The 12993-nt window shown below is 44.7% G+C and overlaps 1 protein-coding gene across 6 annotated transcripts in view; it reads right to left on the minus strand.

Annotated features, from left to right (window-relative positions):
* Nucleotides 1-12993, minus strand: part of CYLD (CYLD lysine 63 deubiquitinase) — a 58847-nt gene that overhangs the window by 14272 nt on the left and 31582 nt on the right. For 5 of the 6 annotated variants that reach the window (XM_040409316.1, XM_040409317.1, XM_040409318.1 and 2 more), the window contains 4 exons: nt 11620-12002; nt 6729-6894; nt 3634-3775; nt 3423-3545 (listed from right to left, as the gene is read on the minus strand). In XM_040409316.1, the coding sequence (XP_040265250.1) occupies nt 3423-3545; nt 3634-3775; nt 6729-6894; nt 11620-12002 (814 nt within the window). The remainder of the gene's footprint in view (nt 1-3422; nt 3546-3633; nt 3776-6728; nt 6895-11619; nt 12003-12993) is intronic. The other variant, XM_040409320.1, reaches the window with a different exon arrangement.

The following is a 12993-nucleotide window of genomic DNA, read 5'->3' on the forward strand; positions in this document are numbered from 1 at the left end:
ATAAGGCCGTCTACTTTATAAATCCTGCAGGCCCAGGCAAGTCCGTGACGCTGAGGGTACATTTCTACTGATGCCGGAGCATGCGTCATCGTTCTATTTGTGTCTATAAGATGGAACTTGTCAGATGTCAGAAAGCTGGGTTTGTTATTTGGCGCAGCTCATCACGGTATTAGGCTTCAAAACGATCTTGTAGAAACATTACATTTTTCTTCTTAGGCTACTTTCACACTAGCGTTTTTCTTTTCCGGCGCTGAGTTCCGTCCTAGGGGCTGAAATCCGGAAAAGAACTGATCAGTTTTATCCCTATGCATTCTGAATGGAGAGTAATCCGTTGACTGATCAGGCTTTTCAGAAAACCGTAGCATGTTTTATTTTTACCTCCGGCCAAAAAGCCTGAACACTTTGACTGAACGCCGGATCCGGTCTTTTTCCCATTGACTTGCATTAACGCCGGATCCGGCGCCGTATGTTCCGTCAAACCGGACCCGGCTTTTGGCATGTTAAACCCGAAAAATTTGAAAGTTAAAGTCCATAAATGGCGGATCTGTTTTTTCCAATGCATTTTTTCATTGTGATCAAAATCCTGATCAGGATTCAAAAGTAATCCGTTTTCACACGTTTTTCCGGATCCGGCGGGCAGTTCCGGTGTCGGAATTGAACACCGGATTTAAACAACGCTAGTGTGAAAGTAGCCTTAAAGGGGTTGTCTAAACTGAGACATTGATTTCATATCGCTAGGGTACGCCACCAATGTCAGATAGGTGCGGGTCACAGTGGTGGGACATATCTCTAGAACGGAGCCCCCAAAGTGAATGAGAATGCACCGCGCATGCGCTGTCGCCCTCTATTCATTTCTATGGGATGTCTGAAAATAGCCAGAGGAGAATGAAGAGGTGGCCATACTTGTGAGCTGCACTCTCCATTCATTTCTATGGGTCTTCCGAAAATAGCCAAGTGCGTTTTCTCAGCTATTTTTGGCACTCCGAGAGAAGTGAATGGAGAGCCCGCCGCCCATGGGTGGTGCTCTCTTGATTACTTTAGGAGCCCCCGTTCTAGAGATAAGTGTGGGTCCCAGAGGTGCGACTCGCACCTATCGGACATTGGTGGCATATCCTAGCGATATGCCACAAATGTTTAAGGTAACACAACCCCCTTTAAGACCCTTTTATATCAAATACAGAAGATCCCATCCCCCATGCATCTTTTAAAGGTGTTGTCCCATTAAGACAACTTAACCCCTCTCCACAGGGACTCCACGTAAGCGTGTCGCTGCTCCACTCAGTTCTATAGGGCAGCTGGAGATAGCCAAGCTATCATGCACTGCAGTTCTATGGGGCCGCGGACATGCATGTGTGTCTCCCATTCAATTGGGAATCACGGGCCCCATCGGTGGGAGTCCCAGTGGTCAGTCCTCCAGCAATAAGACACTTATCTCCCTAAGTTGTCATAATGGGACAACCTCTTTAATATCAAAGGAGGCTTGAAGAATAAGGAAGAGGGGCCAATTAACTAAAACCTCATTTTAGTAGCTCCGATCTTCCTTTTATCTAAAAAGGCATATTGAAGAAACTATCCCCACACTATATGAATAAGGCCTTAAAGGCTATGTACACCTTCGGGGACAATTTTTTTATAATTGCATTTTACTCATTTTGGGCTAAAAATCTTTTTTTCAATTGCTCTTTATTAAAAAATATTGAGCTGTTTTGTCACAAAGAGTGAACAGTTTTTCTAGCGGTGTGCATCCTACTTTCACTTTGTGCAGTCATCTAATAAACCTTCTCTCTAAATCACTAAGAGGCCATAAACACTTATTTACGCAACATTCTTATCAGAAAGATAAGGATTGAGCTTAGTGTTTTTGATGTCAGAGAGCAGAGATAAGGAGCCGTCAGCTCCCTGTCTGACGGAGAAGAGAGAAAATTCAGATCCTGCTAATAGAGCATCTCAGCTCTGTACAGAAAAAAGGACTCCATATTTAAAAAAAAGAGCAATTGAAAAAATGATTTTTAGCTCATGATGAGTACAATGCAAAAATAAAATAAAAATTGCCCCCAAAGGTGTATAGAAATATTCTGACGCTAAATAAGCGAATGAGATTAGGAAGGATCTGGCATGTTCCATTTCAAAGTGCTTGTTCCTGCCAATTGCAGGTGAAAGCAGCTTACTCCCCTCCCCCTGTGGAGAAAACATGCATGCTCGGCTGAACAGAGCGTGCATGTGTATATGAGTCAGGAGGAATAGCTGTCAGCCACTTTAACACGTGGAGCACAAAGGTATACTTACTGCATTATCTTACCGAGGCAGATTTACTAGTGGTAACCTGGTGTGTATGCTTTGTACATTTAGGGCTCATGCACACGACCGTTGTTTTTTTCTGCAACCAATCTGCATTTTTTTTTTGCGGATCGAATGTGGACCCATTCACTTCAATGGGGCCACAAAAGATATGGACAGCACACCGTATGTCCATTCCGCAGCCGCACAAAAAAAAATTACAACATGTCCTAGTCGTGTGAATATTACGGACAAGGATAGGACAGTTCTATACATGGCAGGACGTTCCGTAAAATGCAGAACGTGCACGGCCGTTATTGATGTTTTGTGGATCCTCAATTCGCAGACCGCAAAACCGGCTACGGCCGTGTGCATGAGCCCTAACTGGCTGTTTTAATCTCTAAGCATTTTACGCCTCGTCCAACAAGGGGCCATGGCCTTACAGAAGAGAGGTGTGGCCCACAAGCACTTGGTGCATTTTTGGAGTAAAACTACGCTAAATTATAGGTGGCATAAGCTTAGACTAGACAGATTTTTTGGCGCACGGACAAAATTTAGGCAATTCTAGCGTAAATTTGGCACAGGATTTATAATACTCCAAATATTTAAAGGGCCATGTGGCGGAAGAGTAAATTAGTCTAATATTAAAGGAGTTGCCTCATCACAGACAATGGGGGCATATCGCTAGGATATGCCCCCACTGTCCGATAGGTGCGGGTCCCACCACTGGGATCCACACCTATATAGAAAACGGAGCCCCGAAAGCGGTGGAGGGCGCACTGCGCATGCGCAGCCGCTCTCCATAGAAGTGAATGGGAATGGTGGCTGATCATACGCTGTGCGCTCCCATTCACTTCTATGGGGAGCACGGTTGGTGGTGGCCGGACCGGAGTCCTCCAGCCTCCACTTTGCGGTGCTCCGTTCCCTATATAGGTGCAGGTCCCAGCGGTGGACAATGGGGGCATATCCTAGCGAGATGAGACAACACCTTTAAGACTTGAATTCATATTCTAAGACAACGCAAAGTACGATACTATTAGTAAACCTCCCCCACTGCGTTATCAAGATGTACAATCTGTGCAGCCCCACGTCAGCTCTGCTACATCTGCATATGTAATTACACGTACAGCCGTGGTATCACTTACATTCTCAATGGGTTTACGATCTCCGTCCTAAGAAGCGCCTGTGTTTCGCTGTAATATTCGACATCCGTTTTTTCTTTTGGCCTCAGCAGTACAGAGTCCAGCACAGAACTGAATGAAAACAAGCTTTACAGAAAGGAAGAAATGGTTATTTTCTGGACATTGATCGGGCACAGTCACCTTTATATACCACACGTGCAGAATATATACTCACCAAAATAACGTAGAATCAAGATAGCAGGAGTTGTAGTGCCCCTGGATACCTTTCTTCTTCCCAATCATGACTTCCAAGCCTTCTTTCTCCGTTTTAGGTGGAGTGTTCCCTTCCACAACTTCACTCAAATAACCTCCAAAGGCTTGAAATAGGACAATAAAATACAAGGTTACGATGCAAGAAATACCCCCCCACGAAGTGCATAAATGGCAGCATCACGAGCACAACGTACATTATTGTAGACGAACTGAACATTGTCCATAACGGTCTTATTGAGACAGGAGGTGAGAGCTGCATTTACATGCTGCAATCATCTCCTCTGTAGAGGAACGAATGATCACTACTCCCATACAGAGTCATTGGTTGCTGTAGCTCACCCCCCTTTACACAGGACGATCTGCTGCAGGCAAACGATTATTTTACGTACGGCATAAAAGATGCGACCGCCCAATGAACGACAATGTGGTCGTTCATCGGGAGACTAGCAGCGTCTTTACATGGGGCAATTATCTGGAATTTATGTTTGTGTAAAAGCTCATCTTCGATAATGCCCCAATCCTTGGCCCGTGTAAAAGGACCTTAAAGGGGTTGTCGAGATTTTGATACAGATAGCCTATCACCAATATCTGATCAGTAGGGGCCCCACTCTTGGCACCCCCACCGATCAGCTGTTTGAAGAGGCCGTGGTGCTCCTGTGAGCGCTGAGGCCCCTTCTTAAGCCATTGACATCAGGTTCATCGGTCACGTGACCTACAGTTGCAAGAAAAAGTATGTGAACCCTTTGGAATGATACGGATTTCTGCACAAATTGGTCATAAAATGTGATCTGATCTTCATCTAAGTCACAACAATAGACAATCACAGTCTGCTTAAACTAATAACACACAAAGAATTAAATGTTGCCATGTTTTTATTGAACACACCATGTAAACATTCACAGTGTAGGTGGAAAAAGTATGTGAACCCCTAGACTAATGACATCTCCAAGTGAGGTGTCAGCCAACTGGAGTTCAATCAATGAGATGAGATTGGAGGTGTTGGTTGCAGCTGCCCTATAAAAAACACACACCAGTTCTGGGTTTGCTTTTCACAAGAAGCATTGCCTGATGTGAATGATGCCTCGCACAAAAGAGCTCTCAGAAGACCTACGATTAAGAATTGTTGACTTGCATAAAGTTGGAAAGGATTATAAAAGTATCTCCAAAAGCCTTGCTGTTCATCAGTCCACAGTAAGACAAATTGTCTATAAATGGAGAAAGTTCAGCACGGCTGCTACTCTCCCTAGGAGTGGCCGTCCTGTAAAGATGACTGCAAGAGCACAGCGCAGACTGCTCAATGAGGTGAAGAAGAATCCTAGAGTGTCAGCTAAAGACTTACAAAAGTCTCTGGCATATGCTAACATCCCTGTTAGCGAATCTACGATACGTAAAACACTAAACAAGAATGGATTTCAGGGGAGGATACCACAGAGGAAGCCACTGCTGTCCAAAAAAAACATTGCTGCACGTTTACAGTTTGCAGAAGAGCACCTGGATGTTCCACAGCAGTACTGGCAAAATATTCTGTGGACAGATGAAACCAAAGTTGAGTTGTTTGGAAGAAACACACAACACTATGTGTGGAGAAAAAGAGGCACAGCAGACCAACATCAAAACTTCATCCCAACTGTGAAGTATGGTGGTGGGGCATCATGGTTAGGGGCTGCTTTGCTGCGTCAGGGCCTGGACGGATTGGTATCATCGAAGGAAAACTGAATTCCCAAGTTTATCAAGATATTTTGCAGGAGAACTTAAGGCTATCTGTCCACCAGCTGAAGCTCAACAGAAGATGGACAACGACCCAAAGCATAGAAGCAAATCAACAACAGAATGGCTTAAACAGAAGAAAATACGCCTTCTGGAGTGGCCCAGTCCGAGTCCTGACCTCAACCCGATGGAGATGCCGTGGCATGACCTCAAGAAAGCGATTCACACCAGACATCCCAAGAATATTGCTGAAGTGAAACAGTTCTGTAAAGAGGAATGGTCAAGAATTACTCCTGACCGTTGTGCACGTCTGATCTGCAACTACAGGAAACGTTTGGTTGAAGTTATTGCTGCCAAAGGAGGTTCAACCAGTTATTAAATCCAAGGGTTCACATACTTTTTCCACCTGCACTGTGAATGTTTACATGGTGTGTTCAATAAAAACATGGTAACATTTAATTCTTTGTGTGTTATTAGGTTAAGCAGACTGTGATTGTCTATTGTTGTGACTTAGATGAAGATCAGATCACATTTTATGACCAATTTGTGCAGAAATCCATATCATTCCAAAGGGTTCACATACTTTTTCTTGCAACTGTAAACGCAGCTCAGTCCCTTTGAAGTGAATGGGCCTGAGCTGTAATACCAAGCATGGCCACTATAGGTTGCACGGCTCTGTGCTTGGTATGCTGCAATGCTCACAGGAGCGCCACAGCCTCTTCAAACAGCTGATCAGCGGGCGTCCCAAGAGACAGACCCCCACTGATCCGATATTGATGACCTATCACCGTTAAGGGCGTATTCAAACGCTGCAGATTTGTTGCATCTGAATAAGGTTCTGCAAGACTCATTCAGCTGAATGGCACAGCAGCAGATAGTTCTGCATCAAACTGGACAGGAAATGTACTCTTTATTGCTTCATAGGGGTATTCCCATCTTGTAAAGTGATGGCCTATCACCGGGATATGCCATCGCTGTGTGATCGGAGGGGTCCAACATCTTGGACCCCCCGTACTGTGAGACTGAAGAGTCCCCTTGGACGTGGATCGCTGCACAGAGGTGTCCTGGCCACCCAATGGGCAGGAAGCGTCAGCACTGTTCCGTTCAAGTCCATGCGGATGTGCTGACGTTCCCTGCACAGCAAGGCGATTAGGAGCGTCGCCATGCGCGGAAACATTTAAAGGGGCTGCAGAGCTAAATCAGCGCTGTGCGGCTTCTTCATTCTCAGGATCGTGAGGGTCCCAGATGTCTGAAAACCTCTTTAAGTGACCCTTTAAATAACCCTACTAAAAAGATCAACCCTCACGCCTGTTACTCAGAATAACTTTGTATAAAACCGTCTTTTATTACCTAGAGAATTACAGCGTTCTATTTGGTTGGACACTGGCTGTAGTGACGCGAACCTGGAGTCTGGCCGGCAGCTCTTCAGCTTCACGAAAAGTGCTTTTTTGGGGGCACAAGTGAAAAATCTTGTCCCCTTGAAAGTGCCATCTGTGCATCCCGCACACTCATCTTCCTGAAGTGATCACGTGGGGGGAAAAAAAAAAAAAAAACATTCAATTTCTAAAAAGTACAACTGCATTTATGTGAATTACGGCCTCTCCTTGCCTGATGGGCCTTGAAGCATGGTCGTGGCCAATGTCCTGGAGGACGACGCCACAGCCACGTGGGGCTACTCCACGCCGCACATCCCTGCCTACAGCTACATTTATAAGGTTCTGGAAGATACATATATACAGGTGAAACTCGGAAAATTGGAATATCGCGCAAAGTTTATTTATTTCAGTAATGCAACCTAAAAGGTGAAACTAACATATGAGACTCATTACATGCACAGCGAGATATTTCAAGCCTTGGGATGATTATGGCTTACAGCTTATGACACCCCAAAGTCACAATTTTGAGGTCCCCTTTGCTCGGGGGGTACGGATTAATTAGCTGACTAAAGTGTGACACTTTGAGCCGAGAATATTGAACCTTTTCACAAAATTCTGTGTGGATTTAGGGCGCATGCGCGAGATTACGGCGCACCATTGGGCACGCTAGTAAGGTAATTAGCATATTAATAAAACCGATTTTTATCCAAAGTGAAAGGACAGGTGGGGGTAAAACTAGTATATTTTTAATTAGATAATGGAGACTGAGAGGATAATATGAACAGCTCCATATCGGAAATCTTGATGACAGAATCCCTTTAAGCTGCATTACTGATATAAATGGACTTTTGCACGATATTCGAATTTTTCGAGTTTCACCTGTAGTTTTAGGTGATCAGCAATGGCGGTCCCGAGCCACCCCTTGCCCCTCCCGCTCCCTCTCCTTCCTGCAGAGTCTTCTCTCCTGGTCCTGACAGGTAGGGGCGGGCAGAGGAAGCAGGAGGAGCAAAGGTGCACCGAGTGGCTTAGGCCTGCCCTTAGTGCACTTAACTGCTCATTTGCATATGGATTAAAAGTACTTTTTCTCCAGAATGAAGCAATAGATCGCTAAGAGGAAGATTTCATTACAGTCAGCTAAGCTAACCCTGTAAGACACTGGGCCTAATTTAGCAGTGAACTTTCTGGTGACTGCTAACTTTAATTGCCCCATGCATGAAAGGATGTAGAAACATACATGAGTGAGAGCAGCACTCCAGACCGGATCAACAGGGAATGCTTTTATTTGTTCACACAGGACAATTCGGAAATGGTCTAGTGCAATGTACAGTACAGACCAAAAGTTTGGACACACCTTCTCTTTCAAAGAGTTTTCTTTATTTTCATAACTATGAAGGCATCAAAACTATGAATTAACACATGTGGAATTATATACATAACAAACAAGTGTGAAAAAACTGAAAATATGTCATATTCTAGGTTCTTCAAAGTAGCCACCTTTTGCTTTGATTACTGCTTTGCACACTCTTGGCATTCTCTTGATGAGCTTCAAGAGGTAGTCACCTGAAATGGTTTTCACTTCACAGGTGTGCTCTGTCAAGTTTAATAAGTGGGATTTCTTGCCTTATAAATGGGGTTGGGACCATCAGTGGCGTTGAGGAGAAGTCAGGTGGATACACAGATGATAGTCCTACTGAATAGACTGTTAGAATTTGTATTATGGCAAGAAAAAAGCAGCTAAGTAAAGAAAAACGAGTGGCCATCATTACTTTAAGAAATGAAGGGATGGGGTGCTGCGCCAGATGACCTGGCCTCCACAGTCACCGGACCTGAACCCAATCGAGATGGTTTGGGGTGAGCTGGACCGCAGAGTGAAGGCAAAAGGGCCAACAAGTGCTAAGCATCTCTGGGAACTCCTTCAAGACTGTTGGAAGACCATTTCAGGGGACTACCTCTTGAAGCTCATCAAGAGAATGCCAAGAGTGTGCAAAGCAGTAATCAAAGCAAAAGGTGGCTACTTTGAAGAACCTAGAATATGACATATTTTCAGTTGTTTCACACTTGTTTGTTATGTATATAATTCCACATGTGTTAATTCATAGTTTTGATGCCTTCATAGTCATGAAAATAAAGAAAACTCTTTGAATGAGAAGGTGTGTACAAACTTTTGGTCTGTACTGTAGATGAAACGCTGTATAAGAACAAATGAAAGGATTCACTTTATTCATTACACCTGCGTGCTGCCATACGCATACATATCTCAGTGCAGTTATACACATCCCAGTGCTGCCATACATATACACACCAGCGTTCTGCCATACATATACACACCCCAGTGCTGCCACACATACACACACATATTATATACATACTTTACAAAACATTTTGGAGGAAATGCTCAATTATGACTTAAAACTGGAGCTTTGAGTATCAGATCCCATTATATGATTATAGCACTAGAGAAAACCATAGGAAATTGTAAAATGCTGCAGTGTCGCTTGTCAAAATATAGTTAATTTTGTGGTAATGAATAGTATTTACTGCAGAAAAACAACAGTGGTCACTGTAATCATGTGCCCTAATCCATTATCCTATTACAAAGAATTAAAGGGGTTGTCCCATGACTAATGTACAAAATGAAAATCAGACATCATATAGTCCATGACAATATCTTTCTACCAAAGCTAAAACCAGCCCAGCACCTCACATGGGTCCGGAGATCTCCACATTCATTGATCCAACTGCTCTGCTAGATTTCACTGGCAGCTCAGGGGCGTGTCCTTTTAGCTGCAGCTCAGGGGCGTGTCCTTTTAGCTGCAGCTCAGGGGGTGTATCCATTTTCTGCTGCAGCTCCCTTCTTGTAACTGTCACAGCTTCTAACAAAATATATGCCTGGTGGCAGTGGAAGGACGTGGTGCATGTGGGTCCACCTCAGTGAGGTGGACAGAGAAAGAAGGGAAAGAACAAACAGCAGTTGGCGCTATACAGATAGATTTTATTGACTAGCTCAGTGTCTATACTAACTTTTTGATTACATGCAATTACAAATGTATTCCGAATCAGGTGTTGGTTTGTAAAATGTAGAATATTGTTCATGGGACAACCCCTTTACCCCATCGACGGGATAGGAGATAAGTGTCAGACTGGTGGGGTTTCAACCACTGAGGCCCCCGCCAGTCACAAGAATGGCGGGGCCTTCTGTTTTCTTGTTTAAATGCAGCCAGCAGTCACACATAGTCACTGCTGCTCCATTCAACTCGGTGGACGAGTGGAGACGAGCAAGTACAAGCGCTCAGCTATCTCTGGCAGCAACACGCACAAGTGACCAGCATTCCATTCAAATGGGAGAACATAGGGCTCCCATTCTGATGATTGGCGGGGCCCCAGAGGTCAGACCTCAGCTGATCAGATACTTATCCCCTATGCACAGGAAAGGAGAGAAGTCTTTGTACTGGAACCACCCTTTTAAAGGAGGACCCGACGCCTCTCCTACACATCCGTCCCATGTATCCGACTCGCAGTGCGAGTATGCGGCAGCTTCCGTCCTGACCTCCCAGGACTGACGGGGTCGCATAACATTATATTGATTTATGATGCTATGTAATCCTTAGAGTTTTGGAATGTATTGAATAACACTGACAGCATTAAGTCAGTGTTATCCAATACATTCCAGAACTGTAAGGGTTACATAGCATCATAAACCATAATTTCTGAGAGGTCTGGACGGGAGCTGCAGCATACTCACGCTGCGAGTCGGATGCGTGGAAACCACTCATGTAAAAGGGGCCTAAATGCGTTCATTTATCATGAAATTCTGGAGCATCTTTCATTCATTGGTTATGGGACTGCTACCTGTCTATCTCCAGCCGCCCCATAGAGAATGCACCCCACATGCTTCACCTGCTGCTGCTCCACTCAGATGGGGAAATTATGAGATATGGTAGCCATCTCCTATCCAGTGGATAATTTTTAAAGAAGCACTCCAGTTTTTTTTTTTAGTTTTTTTTTACTTTTTAGATCTATTGCTAACTCACTACCAGTATTCTAGCAGTGTAATGTGTTACACCCTCAGTTGCAACTATACATTTTGAACTTTTTATATTATGGATGATCTTAAGTCTGACCACCAGCCCAGAGCTTGCTCTAATGTGGAAACAGGAACTCAGTCTCTCCCCTGTGGCTGACTTTCTGTGAACTACAGAATGACATCATCACCGATCAAATCCACTCCTGGCAGCTCTCAGGACCCTCCCCTCCCTCCATGTTCCTCTGTATATCTCTGTATTCTGTTGATCTATGGCCTCCCCTAACTAAAAGTTCAGGAGTACAGATATATAGTAGGTGCTTAGCTTTAATATACACCTCCTGACTCACACTGCCTGCCTGCACTATCTGTGTGTACTGACTCTCCAGTGTAATTTTATGAGATGTAGCTTCACACTGGTCTCCCTGCCTCCTGAATGTAAGAGCTGACAGGGCAGATAGTCTCAAGCTGCATCACATAGGAAGGCATGGAGACCCTGCAGTGTGAGGGGACAGCAGCTCTGTGTCACTGATCTGTCGTGGCTGCCCTTACACAGTGTAGGGGCACCCCTCTCTGTCTCTGGAAACCCAGGCATGATGGGAAATGTAGGATTCAGTAAGAAAACCATATCTGTCCACAAATTACCACATCAAATAAAACAAGTATACACAAGACATAAAGTAAAGCCTTTATCCTCTCCTGCACTATACAGGCAAAAGAAGAAAAAAAAATCCCAGAGTGCTTCTTTAAATTTGGCACAACCCCTTTAAATGGGTAATAGTCATACTAAAGAGTCCAAACCAAACCATGTAGTTCTGTGATTGAAAGATGTGCTTTGCGTTACCAGCTCTAGTCCGGCTAACATTTCCCCGACTCCTGGAGGCTGACCAATCCAGCGGATCACGCCATAGAACGGTGGGTTCTCTTTAACTTCTGCCAGTGAGCCCACCTCCAGGCCGTGCATATTCGACAGATGTGGTGGCCCGGGCGGGCTGTCCTGCAGGGATGCGTAGTTTAATTCTCCAATGACTGACTGCACAGACAGCGAGAGGGGAGTGTGTCCCATCGTGCCATTAGTACTGGACATCTTGGAAAGGCTAAATGGGAGGGAATGGAATCTATTCTCTCCAGGGGAGCAGCTGCTCGCCGTGGGCTGCAGAGGGGGAGAACAGTGCCCAAATGAAGATGGAGAGGTCTCGGTTAGAGATTTTGCTGAGTCTTCAACAACTAGAATAATAAAAAAAAAATATATAAAAGGATATGAGTAAAGTCTGCTATGTTTATTGGTGCCCTGCTAAAAGACAACTGGGCACAACTTAACACGCCAGCGCCAACTAAGCATTCCCCCCCCCAAACATCTGCCAAAAGGTGCATCAGGTATGGAGGCACAGTCCGTTACTGGAGGCATAGGTTATTCTATTATTGTGGATGAGATAAAAGGGGTCACTATTATGAAGTGGTCTTCAGAAGATCGCAGAGTACGGGGCGACCCTTTTCTCAAACCACGCCCTTTTATAATAGACCACACCCCTTTTCACACCATGGTGCCACCCCCTCAATTTGTGTTTGGATGCCGAGTCTGATGAAACACCATCCTGGTGCCACACACAATCAGAGCTGCTTTCCGGTAGACTTCTAAAGCGCCCAGGAGATCTGCCAATTCTCCAGCCCTCCTGGGAACTCTGATACGGCCATCATTAGTACCAGGGCAGAACCTGCTTTCATCACTGAACACAACATCAGAGTTTGCAGGAGGGCTGAAGAGCACCTACTGCCATCATGCACAGTACGGAGATGCACAAGACCAAGAGACCAGGTGTCATGGTGTGGGCGCCATTAGCTACTATGGCCGTTGCTCCCTGGTATTAGTAGAGGAAACACTGAGCAACCTTCGGTATGTCCAGAACAATGTAGAACCAGTTCTTCTGCCTTTTTGATGTAGTCTTCCAAAAAGATCATGTCCACGCTACACAATATGCTTGTCAGGGTTCCAGTAGTTTCCCTTGCCAGCTATATTTCTAAATCTCTGCACAGCAGCCAACAACCACCTCAGCGGAAGTACAGGTCCAAGTTGTAAGAGCTTGGAATGAGGCACCACAGGACGATATCCAGCAAACCATGACCAAGCACCACTAGCTGTTTATACTTTGTCAATCTCAGCTCAATTGCATTAATTTTTCCAGATATTCTTTTTTCATTTTCCAGTAGTGTAGAACAA

Source organism: Bufo bufo, chromosome 10, assembly GCF_905171765.1.
Source record: "Bufo bufo chromosome 10, aBufBuf1.1, whole genome shotgun sequence".
Classification (NCBI taxonomy): domain Eukaryota; kingdom Metazoa; phylum Chordata; class Amphibia; order Anura; family Bufonidae; genus Bufo; species Bufo bufo.